The following is a 24,431-nucleotide window of genomic DNA, read 5'->3' as shown; positions in this document are numbered from 1 at the left end:
GAGAGGAGGTCTGCCACTTTGTCACAAGGATGATGTCATCAGTGATGTCATGAGTGATGTAATATGTGACATCATCAGCAGTGCATGCGGTCACGTGAGTTATAGTTAGCTGAACTAACTATAACGGGGTAATTTCAAAGGTTTTGCATGAGTGAAATGTCCAGCTAACTATAACATGTGTGAAACCTATGTTTTTTTTCAGTGAATTTGCAAGGTTTTTTAAATGCTAATTCCTAACTATAACGTGTGTGAAATGTATGTTTTTTTCAGTGATTTTACAAAGTTTTTTAAATACTAATTCCTAACTATAACGAGTGTAAAACCTATGGTTAAGTGAATTTCAAAGGTTTTAAAATGCTAATTTCTGTATCAATTTTTATATTTTTTATATATTTATTTTTCCACAAACTTCCTTTGTATATTGTAATACATTGACTGTATCCTGTAATATGCAATGGCACAGCTAGTTTTTATGATTTGGATAAAGTTGAACAGTATAGTCTACATATTCAATCAACATATAAACACTCAAATTTGTTATTTAACTTTTTTTTTCTTTTTTTTTTCCTAACGTGCGCGCACCTTGCTATTTTTTTTAATGTTTTTTTTGCCCTTCGGGGTCCTTCAGGGACCCCCTGAGAAGGCCTAGGGGGTCAGGGAGTCTCTACCCTGCCCTCTTTTCACGTTCTCCACTATTGTTTTTGATTAACTTCTGCCTCAGGGGTGCGTGCAACGTGCGCGCACCTTGCGATTTTTTTTCCAGATTTTTTAATATATATTTTTTACCTTCAGGGATCCCCTGAGAAGGCCTAGGGGGTCAGGAAGTCTCTACCCTGCCCCCTTTTGACGTTTTACACTTTTCTTTTTGACTCACTTCTGCCTCGAGGGTGCGTGCAACGTGCGCGCCCCTCGCAATTTTTTTTTCGGGAACAAAAAATATATTTTTGACCTTCAGGGTCCTTCAGGGACCCCCTGAGAAGGCCTAGGGGGTCAGAAAGTCTCTACCCTGCCCCCTTTTCACGTTTTCCACTTTTTTGTTGACTCACTTCTGCCTCGAGGGTGCGTGCAATGTGCGCGCACTTCACGATTAGTTTTTTTTTGTTTTTTATGTTTTGTCCTTCAGGGACCCCCTGAGAAGTCCTAGGGGGTCAGGGAGTCTCTACCCTACCCCCTATTCACGTTCTCCACTTTTATTTTTCACTTACTTCTGCCTCGAGGGTGCGTGCAACGTGCGCGCACCTCGCAATTCTTTTTTTTCTGATGTTTTTTGGGGCCTTCGGAGTCCTTCAGGGACCCCCTGAGAAGACCTAGGGGGTCAGGGAGTCTCTACCCTGCCCCCTTTTCATATTCTTTACTTTTATTTTGGCCTCTCTTCTTCCTCGCACTGACAAAATGGCGGCCAAAACATCCTGGTTTCCAACGAATCGAATGTTGACAGACGTCTAACAGCAAATCAGAATTCCGCTCGCGCACAATGGTGGGCGCAACGGTGCGCGCACGGGTGCGCTCTTATAGATATATATATTTTTTTCCTTTCGATTTTCTCAAGACCTACTTGAGGGATTTACACCATTTAAGCAAAAGCGTAATCTGCGAACCACACTCTTCCATTTTGCCAAATTTCTTGTAATTCCGTTCAGCCTGTAGCCGTGTCTAATGGTCCTCTGGAAAATAACATGGAGAAAACACGTTTTGGGACCCCCCTTTTTTCTCAGCCCCCACTTGACAAATCCCCCCAAAACTTTCAGGGAAGGAGCGGAGCGGGCCATATTCTTTGAGAAATTTGCGAAGATTCATCAACCGGCGCCAAAGTTATTATATATATATAGATATATAGAACAATAAACACACAATGTAGCCTTCCATGTACCACACAACGCTGAGCAATGTTGTAAGAATTTCCCTTGCATATAAAAACAATTTCAACAAAGCAGGGAGAAAAAAAACATTTGAAAACTGCTTTAATGCACAGCATAAATCATAATCCTGCAAAGAGGAATGAAAAAACATTGCCAGCACATAGGCTGCATTGCAGAAACAGCGTAGAAGGCTGAAAAGCTAACCCACAGAAACAAACAGAATAAACTGGCACCGTGCCTTTAAGGCAGCCATGACCCCTAGCTTCCCGTCATGCCTCAGGGGTGACAGTTACGTCAGTTGTTCTTTGCGGAGACCAGAAGGCCATGGCACAAAGAGAGGATATGAGATGACATGCATCTTGATCACTTGCCCAGGGAGGCGGGTGGGTTGCATATGACTGATGAGGATACCCCTGGAAGAGAACCAGGTTTACAGGTAAGTAACTTATCCTTCTCTTCCAGGGGATCCTCATCAATAGTCATAAGCACATGAATAGAATAGCAAGCCCAACCCTTCATCCTGCGGGCAACTAATCAGAGTACAATAAAGATACAATGGAAGGAAAAAACAATGACAAAGACTCCAATCAAGCTAGCATTGGCGCAGATTCCTCAAGGAGGCCTGGCCTACTTGGGTATCTGCCCTGGAGTCAGAATCCAGACAGTAATGCCTGGTAAACGTATGTACCTATTTCCATGTTGCAGCCATACAAATCTCGGCCAACGGTACATTGAGTACGAAAGCTATTGTAGCAGCCTTGCCCCAAGTAGAGTGAGCTTTAGGGGAGGCTAACAGAGGCTTGTTCGCTATTTGGTAAGCCAATTTAATACAAGACACTATCCACCTTGAAATTAATCTTTTGGAGGCTGAAAAGCCTGTTCTAACAGAGCCGTAATTTACAAACAATTGATCAGCCTTTCTAATGGATTTTGTTCCCTCCAAATAGAATTTGAGAACCCTCTTGAGGTCTAATGAATGAAGAGACCTTTCTGCTGGTGTAGCAGGATTTGGAAAGAAAGAGGGGAGAGAAATTGTCTGATTTACATGGAAGTCAGACAATACTTTGGCTAGGAAGGAAGGGTGAGTTCTCATAACCACCCTATTGTGATGGAAAACCGTATACGGTTCCTTAGAACAGAGTGCTTGGATTTCACTCACTCTACGTGCTGATGTAATAGCCACCAGAAAAGCTACTTTCCATATAAGGTGTTGTAATGTGGCCTTATGAATAGGTTCGAAAGGAGGACCCATGAATTTTGACAAACATTGATTCAACTCCCAAGGCGGAGAAGGAGGTCGGACAGGAGAGTAACCCACCTTCAACCCCTGTAGGAAGTGCTTGATCAGCTGAAGTTGAAAGAAAGAAGGTTAATAGGTGATTTTCTATATGTTCTGATGGCCGCCAAATGCACTTTTATGGACGTGTATTTCAAACCAGATTTGGCCAAGTAGAGCAGATATGGCAAGATTACCTCTTCTTGCCCGCTAATTGGACTCCAACCATTACGCATACACCACAATTACAATCTTTTCCATTTAAAAGAGTAAGAGGCTCTTGTGAATGGTCTCTTCGACTCCCTCAAAATGTCCATGCAGTCCTGAGGAAGGTTCAAATGTCCGTACTGCAGGATCTCAGGAGCCATGCTGCCAAGCTCAGCTAGGGAAGGCTGGGTGCAGAATCTTCCCTCCCATTTTGGTCACAAGGTCCGGCCTGCACGGGAGTCTCCGATGCGGACAGATCGAGAGCTGCAACAGGTCCGGATACCACCATTGGCAAGGCCAGTCCAGTGCTATGAGGATCATACTCATCCTGGATCGGATGAGTTTGGTCACCACCTTCGGGATGAGAGGAAGGGGCGGAAAAGCGTATGCAAATGTCCCGGACCAGTCTATCAAAAGAGCATTACCTCTCGTTCTTGATTGGTAAAATCTGGACGCGAAGGCGTGGCATTTTCTGTTTCAATCGTCTGCAAAGAGGTCGATGGATGGATGACCCCATTGATGAAAAATGTCCGCCACCACTTCGTCATTGAGCACCCAGTCTTCTTGTTCTTCGAAGTGTCAATTGAGGGAGTCTGCTCGCACATTCTGTTCTCCTGGCAGAGGCACTGCCGTGATCGAGAGGTTCCTGGCCAGCACCAGTGCCAGATCGCCTGAGATTCTAGAGACAGAGGGTGAGAGTGCGTTCCACCTTGTTTGTTCAAGTAATACACGGTGGTTGTATTGTACGTTTGTATCAGAATCGACCAACTGAATCGACGGATGGAATGCCTTGAGGGCCAACTGAACCGCCTGCAGTTCTAGCATGTTGATATGATAGGTCTGCCCCTTGCTGGTCTATCTGCCCAAAGTTTGTAGGTGACCCAGATGCACTCCCCATCCCTGAAGAGATGCGTCCGTGATCAGGGATTGTTTTGGCAGAGGTTGATGGAATGGGACTCCCACCAGAAGATTCTTTGGCTCAATCCACCAGAGAATGGACTTCTTCGCTGTTTGAGAGACGAGAATTTGGTTGTTCCAATGACCCGAGGATTGGTCCCATTTGTCCTCCAGATCCTGCTGCAACGGTCTCATTCTCAATCTGGAGTTGGGTAAGAGAAAAATGCAAGAGGCCATCGACCCCAGTAGACGCCACTTGCCCTACTGATGGTTGATGTGCTTGAAGGGTGATGTTGCATTTGTTTCTCATTGATAACAGCCTCTCTTCCGAAGGAAACACTTTTCCTAGGTCGGAGTCCAGGGTGGCACCCAGATAGTGGAGCGATTGAGTGGGCTGATGAACTTAATTTTCCACGTTCACATGAAGGCCTAAGCATTGAAGGAGATCCAGACAGATGTGAAGATGCTTCTGCACCATGTGAGGAGATAATCCCTTCAACAGCTAGTCGTCCAGGTGTGGATACACAAACAGGTTTTGACGATGTACTGCTGCTGCCGCCACCACTGCCAGGCATTTCGTGAATACCCTCGGAGCAGATTTGAGGCAGAGAGGGTAAGACCTTGAACTGGTAATGCTTTGCGCCTACCATGAACCACAGGAACTTGCGATGCCGCGGGGTAATTGGAATGTGAAAGTACGCATTCTGGAGATCCACCGAACACATCTAATTTCCTTTCCTCAGATGTGGAAATATTTGATGGAGCGCCAACATTCGAAACTTCTCCTTTCTGATGAACTTGTTCAGAGAACGTAGATCTAGAATAAGGTCTGAACTTGTTTGGTTGGTCTGTTTTTTGGAACAAGGAAGTATCTGAAGTAGACTCCCATTCCTCTCTGTGCAGGAGGGACCTCTTCTATGGCTAGTTTCTTCAGAAGGGTCGACACTTCCTGACGCAGCAGTTCTAGGTGGTGAGGACGTGACTTTACCGGAGGAATGTCTCTTGGGGGCGCGCAAAAACTTTGTGCGTACCCATTGCTCAGTATATTCAGCACCCACTGGTCTTTGGTGATGTTGCGCCACTCTTGTATGCAATTTGAAATACTTCCTCCCACTGGAGTGTGCAACGGTGCTAGAGGAAGCAGAAAATCGTTGCTTCCCTTGAGCTTTTCCTGTGGAAGAGGACTGTTGATGTCCTCCTCTTCCTCTCGAAGAACGACGTCCTTGATACTGGGATTTGTTTTGCGACCATTGAGGAGTTTGAACCCTCTGTTGGTAATTTTTACGATTGTAGGGCCTGTAGCATCGTTTAAACTCATTTTTCTTCTCCCAGCCCACTGCCTTTAATGTGTCCAACTTGGCCTTCATTCTGGCCATTTCCTCATCGGTGTGTGATCCAAAAAGGGAGTTCCAGAAAACTGAAGTTTCAAAATGCATTGCTGTGCTTCCTGTTTCAACGCTGTCTGGCGCAACCAGGAAGACCTCCGCGCACATATACCATGTGCATACGAATGAGCAGCCAAGAAAGCCCCATCCGCTGCTGTGCTGATTACTTGGTTGGCCACCAGCGCCCCTTCTTAAAGAATCTCTGAGAAGTGCTGTTGAGCCTCCTTTGGGAGTTTGTCTTTAAAACGCTCCAGCGAATCCCATAAGGACCTATCATAACGGCTCAGCTGGGTAGCAGCGCGAGATACCTTAAGAGAAGACGCTGCAGTGCTGCAGGCCTTTCTCGCCCAAGAATCCTGGGCTCAACTTTAACTGGAGGAGCTGAGGAGGAAGAAGCCACCGCGTGTGTCTTCTTTGCTGCTGCGATGACGGAATCCGGTGGAGGATCTGATTTCAGAAAAAAGGGATACAATGCAGCAGGTTTATATTTTTTCAGGATCCGAGCTGGAGCTGCTTTAGCAGATGATGGAGTGAGGAAGATGTACATTACCGGTTCAATGATACCAGGGACTAGAAGAAGCAATGGCCTAGCCGTAGATCTCTGATAGAGAGTTTCGAAAATGATGGAAGTGGTGGTCTGAGCAGCTGACATGGCTATGCCCAGCTTTTGTGCTCCTTGTGACACTCTAGAAGGCGGGCTATCCGTAAGGTTAGGTGAGTAGTCCCTTTTGGATGACCGTGTCGAAGAAGAGGACCAAGATGGTGTTCTTCGTCTCTTGTGATGAGCCCGAGTTGACCTGTGCTCAGGAGATCTGCCTCTATGTTCTATGGTCCGAGTAGTGGGGGACCTGTCCACTTCCTGCACTAGTCGTTGCAACGGGATCTGTTCAGTGGACTGGAATAGTCAGTAGGCCGCTGGGCATGACCAGAGGGTTCTTTCTGCCAATGATGGAAAGGTTGTCTCCATCTGGGAGAAAGGTGAAATGAAGGAGATCGCTGTCTCCTTGGAGAGCCTCTTGGAGATGTTCTTGGATGCTCAGGTGAATGAGCAGAAGAACTGTGTGACGTTGAGATCATCTGGGGTGAGCTTCAAATAGAATGAGAGGACTCAGACTTCTGGAGCGCAATCGGCGTCTTGATCAACGATGCGGCGTCGATGGAGAGTGTCTCGATGTCGACCGACTCTGCGTCACCATCACTGGTGAATCCCTAGAGTGTGATCTTCTCCTCGACCTGTGTGTGCTTCGACACTGTATGACGTGAAGTCGAACACCTGGAGCCAACAGACTTCGCCTTCGACATTGAGCGTGCAGGTGACCCCAAGGAAGTACGAATTGACGGAGAAATCCTTCTCGGCGTCTTGTCTTGATGCCTTTCAGATCTCGCTCTCGACGCTGATCGTCTATTGGAAGCCAGCGGAGTCCAGATCGGGGCACACCTCACCGTCTATGGAGACCGCTGTCTCGACGTCGAACGACGTCTAGTGTATTTTACCTTAGGTCTCGACGACAAATCTTTCCTCTTCGTCGGTGAAGAGCAAGCCCTCAACGTTTAATGTCGCCTGGATGACAACAATGGAGGCGATGAGTGCCTTGCCTCTGGTGACGAGGCGCGTCTCGACATTGACCCCCGCCTGATTGACGGCAACGGAGACGCCCGCTTCGACGCCGATAGTCGGTGACTCTGCGACGGCGGAGCATGTCTCTACGCCGAACGCCGACCTGACGGCGGCGACGATCTATCCCTCGACGTTGGGAGAGTCTGCACCAATGGAAAGCGACTCCTCGACGCCAATCGTCGCAGGGTTGACGACGGCAGAGGATCCAATGTGCCTGTAGTCTTCATCGACGACCGCCGTCGATGGTCTTCTCATCTACTTTTTCGCTGCAGATTAAGGTATTTGTGGCGCCGAGCCAGACGCCGATGGAGAGCAGACTGGAACCTTACTTCTAGATGGAGTGGTGGCTGTCTCTTTCCTCTTCTTCATCGGAGACCTGCCTCTTGAATGTGTTTTCCCCTTCTCAGCCAGCCCATAGAAGCGAATCCTCTCCCTGTCCCTCAGAGTTCTTTTGCACAGCAACTGGCAATGCTGACAGGTCTTGGGAGCATAATCAGAAGGAAGGCAGAGAATACAGACAGGGTAGGAGTCTGTTTTAGCCTTCTTGCGAACAGAAAGGACAAGAGTCAAAGAGAGGGCATTTTTGGGCTGGAAAATTATGCTCAACTCTCAAAAATAGTAGAGAAGTACTTCAACAAAAAAAAGGACGTCGAAGTAAAATGTTTTTGACGAAAAATAAGAAGTAATTTCTGACAGAAACCAGAAAGAATTGAGAGCTGAAGTTACCAGGGTGCGGACAGAAGGAGCCGGAAAGAACAACTGACCTAACTTTTACCCCGGAGGTATGATGGGAAGCTGAAGTTACCAGGGTGCGGACAGAAGGAGCCGGAAAGAACAACTGACCTAACTGTTACCCCGGAGGTATGATGGGAAGCTGGGGTCATGGCTGCCTTAAAGTCACAGTGCCAGTTTATTCTGTTTGTTTCTGTGGGTTAGCTTTTCAGCTTTCTACACTGATGTTTCTGCAATGCAGCCTATGTGCTGGCAATGTTTTTTCATTCCTCTTTGCAGGATTATGATTTCTGCTGTGCATTAAAGAAGTTTTCAAATGTGTTTCTTTCTCCCTGCTTTATTGAAATTGTTTTTATATGCAAGGGAAATTCTTACAACATTGCTCAGCTTTGTGTGGTATATGGAAGGCTGCATTGTGTATTTTAAGCATTCCCACTAAGCAACAATCTTTCATACAGTCAGAAAACTAAAAACAAGCACTGGCAAAGCAATAGGTCTTGCCTAAGAGAGCTATTAACTGTGGCAATTTGTTTTAGCCATGTTGTACACCAGTGTGGCTGTTGTTTAGCATGGCTAAAAGTGAGTGTCACAGGGTGGAGCGGAGCAGTGATGTGTCATAGGGTGGAGTGGAGTTTCGAGGAGTGGAGTGGATTAGAGGAGAGGAGTAGAGTGGATTAGAGGAGAGGAGTAGAGTGGATTAGAGGAGAGGAGTGGAGTGGATTTGAGGAGAGGAGTGGAGTGGATTAGAGGAGAGGAGTAGAGTGGATTAGAGGAGAGAAGTAGAGTGGATTAGAGGAGAGAAGTAGAGTGGATTAGAGGAGAGGAGGAGTGATTTACAGGAGTGGGGTGGATTAGAGAAGCGAGGAGTGGTGTGGATTAGAGAAGAGAGGAGTGGTGTGGATTAGAGAAGAGAGGAGTGGTGTGGATTAAAGAGAGGAGTGGTGTAGATTAGAGAAGAGAGGAGTGGATTAGAGGAGTGGAGTGGACTAGTGGAGTGGATTAGAGAAGAGGAGAGGATGAGCGTGGAGTGGATAAAAGGACTTTTTTTGTAAAGATACAATACGTCACCAAGGGACAGCAGCGCATGACTGTAAAGCAACATACAAGAGCTTACAAAAGATCAGTATCAAGTATTCTTATAGTACATATAGTACTCATCTTCTACTCCGATGATTTTGTCAGAACGTAACCACCACAAAAACCCTTGTTCGTATGGCAATCTGAGTCCATGTATCAAAATTAATTTCAATGGGTTTTAACATGAAAAAAATCTTTAAAGTTTTTAGTTTCAACCTCTGCTTTTCACAATAAATAGATCAGGCACACTCCCTTTGTCTTAACGCTTCATAATAAACAGGCATCTCACACTTTCCCACTTGACCACTCAGACCTACAGAATTTATAATTGGCTTGTAACCATAACGAACTCCGCCTCAATATACTGCGCATAAACTCAAAAAATGCCAATCAAGAGTGCAAAGAAGAAGAAATGTATATGGGCACAGACTAAGCTTTCTATAAGTACTGTTTTCTAAAGCTCTTTCTGGTGCTCATGTTAAGGTCTGGCAACAGCTGTGCTGTCAAGCCTAGACTTAAACAACAAGCATTGGAAATGCAATAGGTCTCGCAATAACGCGAGTCTGAACTATTAGCATTGTAAATGATAATGCCCTTTATTTTTGCGTTCTGGTTTTTGGAACATAAATAAAAGGCTTTGTCATTTACAAGGCCTATAGCTTAAATTTGCGTTAAAACGAGACCTATTGCATTGCAATGGTGGTGGTGCTGCTGAGTTTTCTCTGAATCTGCACCCACAATCTGCACCCACAATCTGCACCGTGGGTGAGTGGCGTTGCGTGTGTGTGAGTGGCGTTGCGTGTGTGTGAGTGGCGTTGCGTGTGTGTGAGTGGCGTTGCGTGTGTGTGAGTGGCGTTGCGTGTGTGTGAGTGGCGTTGCGTGTGTGTGAGTGGCGTTGCGTGTGTGAGTGGCGTTGCGTGTGTGAGTGGCGTTGCGTGTGTGAGTGGCGTTGCGTGGGTGAGTGGCGTTGCGTGGGTGAGTGGCGTTGCGTGTGTGAGTGGCGTTGCGTGGGTGAGTGGCGTTGCGTGGGTGAGTGGCGTTGCGTGGGTGAGTGGCGTTGCGTGGGTGAGTGGCGTTGCGTGGGTGAGTGGCGTTGCGTGGGTGAGTGGCGTTGCGTGGGTGAGTGGCGTTGCGTGGGTGAGTGGCGTTGCGTGGGTGAGTGGCGTTGCGTGGGTGAGTGGCGTTGCGTGGGTGAGTGGCGTTGCGTGGGTGAGTGGCGTTGCGTGGGTGAGTGGCGTTGCGTGGGTGAGTGGCGTTGCGTGGGTGAGTGGCGTTGCGTGGGTGAGTGGCGTTGCGTGGGTGAGTGGCGTTGCGTGGGTGAGTGGCGTTGCGTGGGTGAGTGGCGTTGCGTGGGTGAGTGGCGTTGCGTGGGTGAGTGGCGTTGCGTGGGTGAGTGGCGTTGCGTGGGTGAGTGGCGTTGCGTGGGTGAGTGGCGTTGCGTGGGTGAGTGGCGTTGCGTGGGTGAGTGGCGTTGCGTGGGTGAGTGGCGTTGCGTGGGTGAGTGGCGTTGCGTGGGTGAGTGGCGTTGCGTGGGTGAGTGGCGTTGCGTGGGTGAGTGGCGTTGCGTGGGTGAGTGGCGTTGCGTGGGTGAGTGGCGTTGCGTGGGTGAGTGGCGTTGCGTGGGTGAGTGGCGTTGCGTGGGTGAGTGGCGTTGCGTGGGTGAGTGGCGTTGCGTGGGTGAGTGGCGTTGCGTGGGTGAGTGGCGTTGCGTGGGTGAGTGGCGTTGCGTGGGTGAGTGGCGTTGCGTGGGTGAGTGGCGTTGCGTGGGTGAGTGGCGTTGCGTGGGTGAGTGGCGTTGCGTGGGTGAGTGGCGTTGCGTGGGTGAGTGGCGTTGCGTGGGTGAGTGGCGTTGCGTGGTGAGTGGCGTTGCGTGGGTGAGTGGCGTTGCGTGGGTGAGTGGCGTTGCGTGGGTGAGTGGGTGAGTGGCGTTGCGTGGGTGAGTGGGTGAGTGGCGTTGCGTGGGTGAGTGGGTGAGTGGCGTTGCGTGGGTGAGTGGGTGAGTGGCGTTGCGTGGGTGAGTGGGTGAGTGGCGTTGCGTGGGTGAGTGGCGTTGCGTGGGTGAGTGGGTGAGTGGCGTTGCGTGGGTGAGTGGCGTTGCGTGGGGAGTGGCGTTGAGTGGGTGAGTGGCGTTGCGTGGGTGAGTGGCGTTGCGTGGGTGAGTGGCGTTGCGTGGGTGAGTGGCGTTGCGTGGGTGAGTGGCGTTGCGTGGGTGAGTGGCGTTGCGTGGGTGAGTGGCGTTGCGTGGGTGAGTGGCGTTGCGTGGGTGAGTGGCGTTGCGTGGGTGAGTGGCGTTGCGTGGGTGAGTGGCGTTGCGTGGGTGAGTGGCGTTGCGTGGGTGAGTGGCGTTGCGTGGGTGAGTGGCGTTGCGTGGGTGAGTGGCGTTGCGTGGGTGAGTGGCGTTGCGTGGGTGAGTGGCGTTGCGTGGGTGAGTGGCGTTGCGTGGGTGAGTGGCGTTGCGTGGGTGAGTGGCGTTGCGTGGGTGAGTGGCGTTGCGTGGGTGAGTGGCGTTGCGTGGGTGAGTGGCGTTGCGTGGGTGAGTGGCGTTGCGTGGGTGAGTGGCGTTGCGTGGGTGAGTGGCGTTGCGTGGGTGAGTGGCGTTGCGTGGGTGAGTGGCGTTGCGTGGGTGAGTGGCGTTGCGTGGGTGAGTGGCGTTGCGTGGGTGAGTGGCGTTGCGTGGGTGAGTGGCGTTGCGTGGGTGAGTGGCGTTGCGTGGGTGAGTGGCGTTGCGTGGGTGAGTGGCGTTGCGTGGGTGAGTGGCGTTGCGTGGGTGAGTGGCGTTGCGTGGGTGAGTGGCGTTGCGTGGGTGAGTGGCGTTGCGTGGGTGAGTGGCGTTGCGTGGGTGAGTGGCGTTGCGTGGGTGAGTGGCGTTGCGTGGGTGAGTGGCGTTGCGTGGGTGAGTGGCGTTGCGTGGGTGAGTGGCGTTGCGTGGGTGAGTGGCGTTGCGTGGGTGAGTGGCGTTGCGTGGGTGAGTGGCGTTGCGTGGGTGAGTGGCGTTGCGTGGGTGAGTGGCGTTGCGTGGGTGAGTGGCGTTGCGTGTGTGAGTGGCGTTGCGTGTGTGAGTGGCGTTGCGTGTGTGAGTGGCGTTGCGTGGATGAGTGGCGTTGCGTGGATGAGTGGCGTTGCGTGGATGAGTGGCGTTGCGTGGATGAGTGGCGTTGCGTGGATGAGTGGCGTTGCGTGGATGAGTGGCGTTGCGTGGATGAGTGGGGTTGCGTGGATGAGTTGCGTTGCGTGTGTGGGTGGTGTTGCTTGGGTGAGTGGCGTTGCGTGGGTGAGTGTGGTGTTGCGTGGATGATAGTGGGCTTGCGTGGGTGTGAGTGGCGTTGCGTGTCTGTAAGTGTTGCTGTGTGGGTGAAAGTGGCACAGAGCCTTTGATGTGGCCTGGCGCAGGAGAAATGCTGCTGCTGCTAATTAAATACAAGAGCGGCCGGGAAGCGGCCGGGAAACACAAGTACGGCCGGCCACATAATTAGGGGAGGAGAAGCCGCACAGCACACGCTGGGAGAAGCCCTTTGATGTGCTGTGCGGCCACGATGCGCGCTCTGTGCTGGGGGAGGGCCATTAGCCTGAACTCGCGGCAAGATCAAACGAAGGGTGGGAGGGACATTGAGGAACAGATGGCCATGAAAGTGTATGGGCCAAAAGCGCGTGCCTGTGGCCACGTGCACTCGAAGAAAACGCCACGAAAAAATGCGGTGGTTTGACAATCAGTTCGAGCACTTGAATTCTCGCCATTTCCCATTCCTTCGGAATGGTAAAGGACGAGACCTAAAAATGACACCCTTAGCTAAAGTGGCAGATTTATTTTTCATTACTACTAAACATTATAACCAGACTACTTGGAAAAAAAAGGAAATGTTCTGGCAGGAAAAAGAACTTTCATCGTAAAACAATTATGCTCTCACCTGCTGCACAAATTTCTGGTCAATATAACGTTTTGCAATACTGGGCTGAAAATCTTGACTCTCCAAAAATCTCAGGAAAAATTCATACACCAACTGAAAAACATGAACAAATATTGAATGATTCAGACGGAACTGAGCTTAGATCCACCTACGCTGTTATTAAACTGCATGAATTTTAAAAGTTTAATACATTTAAATAAGTTCACGGTAGCAGGTTGAAATGGAAATTAAACAGCTATACAAAAAGTAAAACGATTCTTTCAAATAATATAAACAACTTTTTACTTTGATCTGCTAAGAACACCAGAAAGGAAATAGTGATCGGTTTCATTGTAAGATTAAAAATATTTTTGTTCGGGATATGCAAAAAAACAAGTACAAGTTAGTCGCTGTAGTAACTCTTCTACGAGTATCACCTAGTCCCCTTACTCTAGGCTCAGTGGATGTCCCAGACGTAGGTTGAAGGACCAACACAACCCTACTACTAGAGAACGTTTTCATGAATACACAAGCATAACTGAAGTGAGGAGACAACCCATCCATTTGCTTTGCACCCTTATTTACCACTAGCTCCCCTCCCCCTCGGTATGGTTTTTCTCTCCATCTAGATATAGATATAATTGCCAGAGGGTAAGGGTTAAGTGACGGCCAGGAGAAAGCGTGTGTAAAACCCATACCAGCACAAACATCAATTCAGTGAGCAACACACTCACGAACAGGTTCAGTTTTCACACCTAAATGTCCAAGATGATAAAAGCGTGATACAGTTAAGGGATAAGGCAGCCAATTAATAACAGTAATACACGTTTTAATGTAGATTAAACAAAATGTTTACAGTTGCCTTTCCAAATTGATCATAAGCGCACAGTCATAGCAAGAAAGTTGCATAACCCTGGCAGTCATCGCAATAAAGAGCACCTTTCTGGCACAAACACCAGATGTTTTAAACAATAAGAACTGTCCTGCTAAAAGGGAGCCTTTATATCACAGAGCATGCAGGGGGTCGCCTCAGGTACATGACTGCTATGGGAAATATGTAGAGGGAGAATAGAGAGGGAAGAAAGGGAAGAGAGGGCAGAGAGCAGCATGTCTTTCAATGCATTGCTTAAGCTTTTGCAATTCGTTCTGGATCAAAAACGTTTACATATTGAATCTCTCACAGTCTGTAAAAGGTAGCTCAGACATGCCGCAAATTAATACTTGTGAGAGGGCATAGGTCGACATTGTAAGGAAATCATACTACGTGCACGAGGAAGGTGCAAAGTGCACAGTGGACAGTTACATTACATGCTCACAAAACCAGGTTCTCTGGGTATAGGAGAGCACTGTCCCCTGATTGAGACCTTTTCAAGAAATCAAGCACTGCATCAACTCTCTCGCTGACCCATCTATTCCTCACTTAAAGTGCAATCCTACCTAATACAGATGACCCTACACACATTGATAACACCAAAACGGTTTACTCTCTTACAGCCCCCGCAGAATTCAGGAATGGTCCTGCTTCAAAACCCTATTTCTTGTAGCTGTTGCCAACATACTCAATTCCCCCAAAGCCACAGCTTATGAAGATGTCATCTTACCCACGTCCTTCTTTAGAGAGCTCTCTGGGGACACTCATCCCTACTGACCACTGTCAATCCCTTCCACACTCAAGGCATCTTCCCAAAAACTCTCAAGACTGGAAAGATACTTCCACTAAACCTGGATGACCTTATCAACTACCGGCTAAACACTCATCCACCATTCATAGGCAAGATGATTGAAAAAGCTGTGACTATTGAACTCAAAGATAACCATCACCTGCACGACTACTACCAGTCTGACTACAGATCACGCTGCAGCATGGAGACCGCTACTTTAAACATTGTAGATGCTGCCCTCCTAACCGCAGATCAGGATGACCGCTGCCTCCTGCTATTGCTGTACCTCTCAGTTGCCTTTAACAAAGTCTACCATTTCGTCCTCATACACACCCTAGAGTCCCAAAAAGGACTTACAGGCAATGTCCTCCAATGGTTCGCTTTTTATGTTTCCAATTTCATTTTGGTCACAATGTCATCTACTGGTTCCAAAATATCCCTATCGCCTGCAGAGTGCCATCATGGTTCACCACTGTCCCTTGTCATTTTCAACCTCTATGTTAAGCAACTAGGTGCTCTACTCACAGAGAATAGCATCAGCAATATGCTGATGAAACACAATTGTGCTTGAAAGTCTCCTCTGCTTAAGGCATCCAACGCCTAACACACTGCCTGCAAACTATCAAGACCTGGATGACCAGGACGTACCTAAAGCTGAACCTAGCCAAGACAGAATTCCTTTTACATGTCAAAAACTACAAACAAAAAACATTACAAACTCAATTACATGAGCCTTGATGATTTCAAACCCCAACTTTCTCTAAATGCCAAGTCACTTGGATTCACCGACCCAATCCTCAAAGAAAGCACTGCCATAAAACAGATGACCTGGTAACAACTCTCTTTTTAAGAAAGTGAAACTGTTTCTTCCAGAAAGCGACTTCAGAACAGCTGTACACGCTCTTGCACTCTAGCATCTGGAAGGTGGCAACACCCTACTTAAAAGTCTCAAAACAGACATCCCTTAAGAGTATCTTACACAACTTAAACATACCGTCTCATCCAGCTTCTGAAGAAATAATGTCACATCACCCCATGTTGCTGGAACTCCACTGGCTTCCATTGCCCTGCATCATCATCAAAACCAGTTGTATCATTAACAAATATATCATGTTCAGCATTCCCATCTATCTTGCAAACAACCTCGCATCTCTAGTCATCCTTAGTACATCAGCAGCTAGGGCACCATCAGTCTTCAGAATAATAAGCGTAAAAAAAGAACAAGCATTTGCAATGCAACAGGTCTCCCATTTACGAGACATTGAGCTATTGGCACTGTAAATGTCAATAGCTTAAATTCTCGCAAATGCACAACCTATTGAATTGCAAATATTGTTTGTTTCCAAGCGTCCCATGCCGCGCTTGCACTTAATAGAGGCCACGCCCCATTAGACGAGCAGAGTCTATAGAAAGGGGTGTGGCCTCTATTAAGTGCAAGTGCGGCATGGGGCGCTTGGAAACAACCCATCAAAAAATATTTGTAAAGCAATAGGTGTTGCATTTGCAAGAGTTTAAGCTATTGTCATTTACAATGCCAATAGATCAAACACTTCTAAATATGAGACTTATATCACTGCAAAGAAGCGGCCGCCATTGTAAAAATGCTTGGAAAGTGAAAGCGTGCATAGCGCACCGAATGTTGCTGAAAAGCACTATCGTAAGACAAAACTCACTAAAGAAAATAGTGCTTACAGACTAAATAACACAGATTGTGTAACAGAAGGAAAAGGGCCAGTCCTCATGGGAGGTTACAAATGAAGAGGTGGTACTAAGGTGGGACTAACAAGCGATTACCGAACCAGAAGCCAGCATTTACAAAGGAGAAACACACAAGCCAACAATAAGTATGGGAGGAGAGTGGGTGGAGCTTCAAGTGCATACTCTAATACAACATGCCTCGCAGAGCAGAGCATGCGCTGCCCAGGCTCGACCTAAAAAGATCAAATAATAGGCCGTTCCATCTATGCACCCAGGATTTGCAACATCCCTGCATCCATCAGCCCCGTCCAATGTAGGAAAGAGTTGAAGATGCACCTCATTATAGAACACTACATCACAATTCATCAATAATCCAAAAACGTGTTGACATTTTCTTAGCCTTTGACCTAGTACAGCACGCAACTGTTTTTATGCTGGGTTTGCTACATAAAATTAGAGCATACATGCATACAAACAAGCACAAGGAGGAATGCTTAAGGTCTAGTGAGAATAACTAATCACCTACCTGAAGGAGCAAACAGCTCCCTCATATAAACATCATGAATGTCTTGCTTCGATGCAAAATGTCTTAAACGATGGGGGAAAAGACAGTACGAAGACAATCATAACTTTTAATTACTGATAAAAGAGTTCACAGGATACTGAAAAGGCAGGATCACCTACCATACTAGAGCTGGTTACCAATGATTTGGCTGCGTAAACACCCGATTTTTACTTGAACAATTTCTCAAGTTATCACAGTAAAACATTTCAAGACACAGAAAGTTTAATACTTTTTTCTTGGTCTCAGAAGTATGATAAAAGGGGAAGACTCTGTCCAAGCAAAGCACATTCACTTCAATGTAAATGGTCACTGAAGTAATATAACATTAACAAAACAAACATTTTGTGCATAGAGAGCGAGTGAACCCAGATTTATTCATAGTGTGTACAAAGATATCAGACTAATTTAGTGGACTTGTATTTAATGTATGTATTTGCTTAATATATGTTTTAGTCATATTGAAATCTTACTTCATAACCTGTGCAGTATGCATTTTTCTCTTTCAGGAATCATTTATGAGCATAACTGCGCAATCTGAATTTGATTTTTTTGTGAGTTTGTATCCCCTTCTTGTCTCTCCAGTATCAGTTTCAAAGCATTGGATAGTGCCATTTTGTATAAAAATCACAAGTTTCCTCGTTTACATTGGAATTTGTCTCGAATTCTGAAGTTAGTCAGTAAAAATCAATTGTTTTTTCAAAATGAGAAAAATTCTCAATGGCTGAATAAAGGTCAGTTAGAAACATGGTCACATATAGTATGGAATATGCTACTTACCCTGGAAGCATCTATTCGTAGCGTGTAGTGCTGTAGATTCATATGCTTACTATCCTATCACGTAGTGTTGGGCTTAGGCAATTACAAGTTGTTTTTCTTCAACGAAGTCTGAGTCTCAAGGTATAGTGACCCCTCCTTGAGTGTGTATTGTGCATATTCCTTGGCTCCTTTGTTAGATAACTTTTGGCTCATCAGGCGAGTGTTCGAAAGATAGGAGCAATAAAGTGACAGAATAAAGAGAACATGAGTATAAAATCTCAAGTGTGTTAAATATGCTTTAAATAGTTTAAAGTAATCCAACCTAAAGTTTCCAGGGCGGTAGGTGCATAGGAGTCAAGGCCCTACACGCTATAACAGATGCTTAATGGATAAGTAATATATTCCATACGTAACATGTGTTGGCCGTAGATACATATGCTTAGCATGGACTCTAAAGTAGTTTACCATTTGCTGAGGCTAGTAACTGTTTGAATTACTTGATTGAAATAATGTTTTTAGTACAGCTTGACCCACTCTTGCTAGTTGATTAGTAAGTACATCAACACTTTAGTGCCTAGTGAAATGTATGTGGGTTATTTCACACAGCTGCTTTACAAATATCCTCTACACTACAGGAATAATTCCTAAAAAAAGCCATAGTGGCTCCTGGTTTACGTGTGGAATGAGCACGTGGTGTTACTGTAAGCACTCTTTTGGCCTTCTGCTTGCAGGTTTGAATACACATGACTATCCATCTAGCAATCCTTGCTTTTGGTACTGGTGCTCCTTCATTTTTTTGTTTGAATATGTTTATTGCATATTTTCAGGTATCGCACAACATTACATATAAGTAAACGTAAAGTCTACACATTGTTGCTATGAAAATCGGGCATCCTAGCTCTGTGTCGATAACGTTACACATAAAGGAGCTCAATGTCAAAGAGCAGGATAAAGACAGTGGAAATGAAGCATCATGATTAAGGCAATAAAGTCTGGCTTACATGTAAGGGAATAACATTTTGTAATTGCAGCACTAGGTGACTGAGAAGGTTGAAACCGTTTCCTCATGGCATTGCAGACTTGTTAATCGGACTACTGGTGCTCCTTCATGTGGTGTATTAAAAGCAACAAACATTTGTTGTCGTTTCTTAAACAACTTTGTTCTGTCAATATAGAACATGATGGCCTTTCTAATATCTAAAGTATGAAGAGCCCTTTCTGCTACTGTGTCAGGGTTTGGAAAAAGCAACGGTAACCCTATGGTTTGGTTTGTACAAAAAGTTGGCACCACTTTGGGAAAATATTTTGGGTTCGTTCTTAGAACTACTTTATTTGCATAAACCTTAAAGAATGATTCTTATAACGTTAGTGCTTGCAATTCACTTATTCTGAGAGATGTGATTGCTACAAGAAAAGCTGCCTTCCAAGTTAAGAATTGGAGTTGACATGAATGAAGTGGTTCAAATTGTGCTCCCATGAGCCTGCTAAGTACAATATTCAAGTTCAAGGTTGGGGCCGGAGAAGAGGAAGGAGGTGTAACTCTTTATAGCCATCCATGAATGCTTTAATGACCGGAATTCTAAATATAGACATATGTTGTCTATTTTGCATGTAGGCTGCACCTGCTGCTAAGTGTAGCCTAATGAATGTGTAAGCAAGCCCGGTTTGCAGCAGATGGAAAAGATACCCTATAATATCCTGTACAGTAGATAATACATGCTGAATGCATCTCTACAAAAATGCACAAATCATTTCCATTTAGCTGCATAACAAGCTCTAGTTGTAGGCCAACAGGCTATATCCATACATTATTGTGGTAGTTTTAAATGTCTGAATTCTAAGAGTGCAGGAGCCAAATCTCTAGATTGTTCTGGTTGACTGGGGTGAATGATTTTCACTTGATCTGGAGTTATTGGTGCGGTCAAATGATAATGCTACTTACCAGTATGCATCTGTTCTTGGTATGTAGAGCTGTAGATTCATATTCTGTGCATAGATCGCCATCTGGTGTTGGGCTCGGATGTTTGCAGTTTGTTTTTGTTCGAAGAAGTCTTTGTAGTCACGAGATAGGTAACTCCTCCTTACGATGATAGTGCGCATGGGCATCTACACCATCCCCAGATTGTTTTCGCCATAAAGGGCGATGATGGAGTTAGTAAGAAATAGAAAAATATGTCCATGTGACATGTTATCTAAGTAAGATAACACTGCAACAGATAAAAGGTACCCCGGGAGGCGGGTGGGCGTTTATGAATCTACAGCTCTACATGCCAAGAACCAATGCATACTGGTAAGTAGCATTTTCCGTTCGAGGCATATGAGCTGTAGATCATATACTGCGCATAAACCATACAACAGTTTCCTCAAACTGGCCTACATATATACAGGACAGACTGGGGGCGAATGTAGCCCCCATCAAGGTCCCCGATGTCTGCAAATCGAGGAAAATGTGGTATATCATTCCTCCAATCCATACTTGGCAAACATCGCACTGTGGAAAAGATATATCAACGACGTCCTCTGTATCTGGACAGGTACAGAGTACCTACTCCAGATGTTTTTACAGTGGCTCAATCAAGCTGACACCAGTCTCCGGTTTACCTGGACTATCAGCAATAGGTCAGCGGTGTACCTTGATGTGGATATTTCTGCGATGGATTGCAAACTGACCACCAGCGTTCATCACAAGAGCACGGATAGAAACTCACTCCTCCACTACAAATCCTTTCATCCTCGAGCTCTCAGGGATAACCTCCCTGTAGGGCAGTTCTTGAGATATCGGCGCAACTGCTCCACCACTGAAACCTTCATGGATCAATCGGAGGAGCTTGTCACTAAACTGAAGAATATAGAATACCCTGTGAAGGTTATAAAACATGCACGGAAGAGAGCACTGAATACCCCACGCGAGGTTCTCTTGGAAAGAAATGTCAAAGAGAAACAGATTTGTCTTCCAGTAGTCACCACTTTTGACCCTTTGTCCACTAGAATGAGACAAATTATCAGGAAGCACTGGTCCATCTTGGACACACCGACGAGTAAAATGCCGGCACCCAGGTTCGCCTTTAAAAGGGGATTCAATTTACGGGATAAATTGGTTCACACTCGATTTCCCTCGGTAGTCCAGCCGAGTACCATTCCCAATGGACACTACCCATGCGGAGGGCGCTCTGTGTGTAGCTATACCTCGGCGACGAAAAGTGTCGTTTTGCATCGCTGGAGAACCTGGTTCCTAAATCGCTTCAGTAACTAACACATCCCACGTCATTTACAGACTGACTTGCAGCTGTGGGCGACACTACATTGGTCGCACTTCCCGGAAAGTAAAAATTTGTATACAAGAACATCCAAGTACGATAAGAGCCAAGAAACTCACTACCCGCCTAGTACAACATTTCATTGAGAAGGGACATGACCAAAAAGATCTTACATGGACAGTCCTAGAAAAGGTAGTTGGAGACACACACAATTTAGATTCAATTCTAGCAAGAAAAGAGGCAAAGTGGATTTTTTCAGAAAAGGCAGACCGGGAGGGGCTAAATGAAAATATCGAATGGAACAAAGTGAGTAGGAGGTAATCCTACTGTCTCTAGTAATCCACTGTTCCAGGGACAGGGTGCAAGCTCGATCCATCTCTCTTTCTAAGAAATAAATAAATATTTTAAAAAATTGAGCCCGCTCTGATCTTGTTCTGTTGTCAATCGGTTGACCCTTACTGCCCAAATATTCTTTGTGACAAGTTATGGGTGTACCTTTTTGGTGTGAATGTTCAGGCATTGAACACTTATCTTCACTATAACATGCCTGGTGTGTGAGGACTAACATAACTATTGACACACTGATTACAGAAATAAGGGATATATGATAATCCCCTTCATTAACTATATGTCTCTTTGACGTCATGTGGTGTTTCATTCATTAAATTTTACATCTCGCTTCCTAATTGTAATCATCTCAAAGACGGCGAGGTGTCTCTTTGACAGATAACTATATCCCTTTCCAAGATGGCCGCCACAATTGCCTTTGACGTATACAGTCATGCAACGTGATGGGCGTGCTGGGGAACCGCGGCTATTCCACGTTCAGACGGGAACGCGGTTGTGAGACCGTCGGAAGCGCCGGAGGGACGCGGCACGAGTAAGGGTTTATGTGGATGTAGAAATGTGGGCTCCCGTGCTGTATGTATGTCGGTATTGATGGGTACTCGGCAGCGATAGTTGTAACTAGACAATTGTGGCAGCACGAGTGTGTGCAGCACAGGGGGTTCGAATATCCGGGTTTGCAACCCCGATGTATTTTCACATAATAAACAGGTCGGATATATGGCGAGGTAAGAGGATTAATTCCCACCTTTTGAGTGCATGATCATTTTGGCAAACGCTGATGAGAGGAGTGACGGCGAGTTTTGAAGAGAGTAGCATCACAGTATGTGGTATAAGGCAAACCGGCTCGGGTTAGCAGGAGGCCCTTCAGGAGAAATGTTGATATGAGCGTTTAATTGATATCTATATTTTTGCCTGACACGCGACATCTTTCTTTTATATGTTAATTTCTCCAGGGGGCTTGAGATACACTGAGCCACTGGTGGACACGTGATCACATGACACGGGGTCCCCTGTATGATTGCCGGTACGCTCGGATTTGGCAACCATAAGGTAATTCTCTGCTCCGCATGTCCGTTTATGTTCTATATGTTTTGACCCATGAGATTAGTGTTATCTAACACATTTGAAGGATCTAGATGGTATATCAGATCCCCAATGTTGGTCATATAGCTGAGATGTACTGTTAAGAGGTAAGGCATATTTTGTTTACAGTTGTTTGAGTGGGGGGCGGCCTTACCTCTTTCCCCCTACACTCCCATTGATTTACAAGATGAAAGGCAGACAATTTTAGGTACAAATGTTGGATTAGGTCTGAGAACCCCTTTATTATGATGAATTTGCAAAAATGGTTCTTGTATGGTTAGTGCCTGGAGCTCACTCATTCTTCTAAGAAATGGGATGGTTATAGGGAAGGCTACTTTCCAAGTGAGAAATTGTAGTTCACATTTGTGCAGAGGTTCAAATGGTGGGCCCATGAGCCTTGTAAGGACGATATTAAGATTCCACACTGGAGAGGGCGGAATTCTAGGGGGAAATATTCTTTTAAGTCCTTCCATAAAAGCTGTAATAGCAGGTACTCAAAACAAAAGACAAGTGTTGTCTGTTTTGAAGATAAGCTGCCAATGCAGCTAGATGTACTCTTATAGATGTGTATGCTAGATTACATTGTTGTAGGTGTAATAGATAACAGATAATGCTGTGAGTGGAAGAGTCTAATGGTTTCATTTTATTGGTGTACAGTAAATTACAAATCATTTCCACTTTGCTGCATAGCATGCCCTGGTAGAAGGACATCCAGCCTCTTTGATTATGTTCATGCAGTCTGGCGGGAGATTAAGGTAGCCAAACTTTAAGACTTCAGGTGCCAGATCGCCAGGTTGAGTTGATTGGGATCTGGATGCCTTATATCTCCATGGTTCTGAGTGAGAAGCTTGTGAGAGAGGTGTAGTTTTTGATGAGGAACTACTGACATTTCCAACAGTGTTCTGAACCAGGGTTGTCGAGCCCATGTGGGAGCAACCAGGATTAGTGTGAGGGAATGCTGTTTTAGCTTCCGGACCACTAATGGAATGAGTGGGATAGGCAGAAATGCGTAAGCAAATTTCCCTGACTAGTTCATCCATATCGCATTGCCTTTGGGTGTGGATACCTAGACGCGAAGGATTGGCATTTTGCGTTTTGGTGTGTGGCGAACAGATCAATTTCTGGGTAGCCCCAGTTTGAAAGAATGGAATATGAACTTGAGGATGAAGTTCCCATTCGTTGTTCTGTTGTTGACGGAGCAGAACCGCAATGTGATTGTGTACTCCTGGGAGGTGTTCCGCCAGGAGATATATGTTTTGTGGGATGGCCCATTTCCAAATGCAGTGACCTAAGTGTGAAAGTTGTAGGGAGTGTGTTCCTCCCGCCTTTTGTATGTAGTACATTGCTGTCAAGTTGTCCGTACGAACTAAGACAGCTTTGTCTACTAGACAGAGTTGGAAGGATTTCAATGCCAGAAATAGTACCAGTAATTCCAGGTAGTGTATGTGGAATTGTTTTTGCATTGTAGTCCATATGCCTTGAATGGTAAGGTTTTGGAGATGAGCTCCCCAGCCAGTGAGCAATGAGTCTGTTAGCACTATCTGTGGAACCGGGTCAAGGAACGGCCGCCCCTTGGAAAGGTTTTGTGTGTTCCACCAGTGCAGAGAGTGATATGTGCGGCTGTCCACCAACACCAGATCTGTTCGCTGACCTTGAGCCTGGTTCCACTGGTGTGCTAAGCATTCCTGTAGAGGACGCATGTGGAGTCTTGCAAAAGGGACGATTAGAATGCGAGAAGCCATTATCCCAATTAATTGCATGAACATTCGAGCTGGTAATGAGTGTTGAGGCTGAAATTGTGACATTAGAGCCTGTATTCGGACTGGGTTGGGGTATGCTAGAGCTTTGGAAGTGTCTACTGTAGCTCCTAGATACATTTGTGTGTTGGATGGTTGGAGGTGGGACTTGGTGAAGTTTACGGATAATCCCAAATCGTAATGCAGCTGAATAGTTTCGCGGTTGTGGTGAATGCAGCTGCTGTGTGACACTGCTTTTAAGAGCCAGTCATCCAGGTATGGGAATACGTGAATGTGTTATCTTCTTAAGTGAGCTGCAACAACTGCAAGGTACTTGGTGAAGACGCTGGGTGCTGTGGTCACCCAGAACGGGAGGACTTTGAACTGGTAGT

General features: G+C 46.2%; 1 protein-coding gene across 1 annotated transcript in view; it reads right to left on the bottom strand.

Annotated features, from left to right (window-relative positions):
* Positions 1–24,431, bottom strand: part of PPP2R5A (protein phosphatase 2 regulatory subunit B'alpha) — an 836,659-nt gene that overhangs the window by 613,288 nt on the left and 198,940 nt on the right. Inside the window, exon 4 of the mRNA XM_078649746.1 lies at positions 12,957–13,049. Coding sequence (XP_078505872.1) covers positions 12,957–13,049 — 93 coding nt within the window. The remainder of the gene's footprint in view (positions 1–12,956; positions 13,050–24,431) is intronic.

The sequence above is a fragment of the Lissotriton helveticus genome, chromosome 6, assembly GCF_964261635.1.
Source record: "Lissotriton helveticus chromosome 6, aLisHel1.1, whole genome shotgun sequence".
NCBI lineage: Eukaryota > Metazoa > Chordata > Amphibia > Caudata > Salamandridae > Lissotriton > Lissotriton helveticus.
Note: the sequence above shows the minus strand (reverse complement) of the source record. Positions and strands in the feature narration are given on the sequence as shown.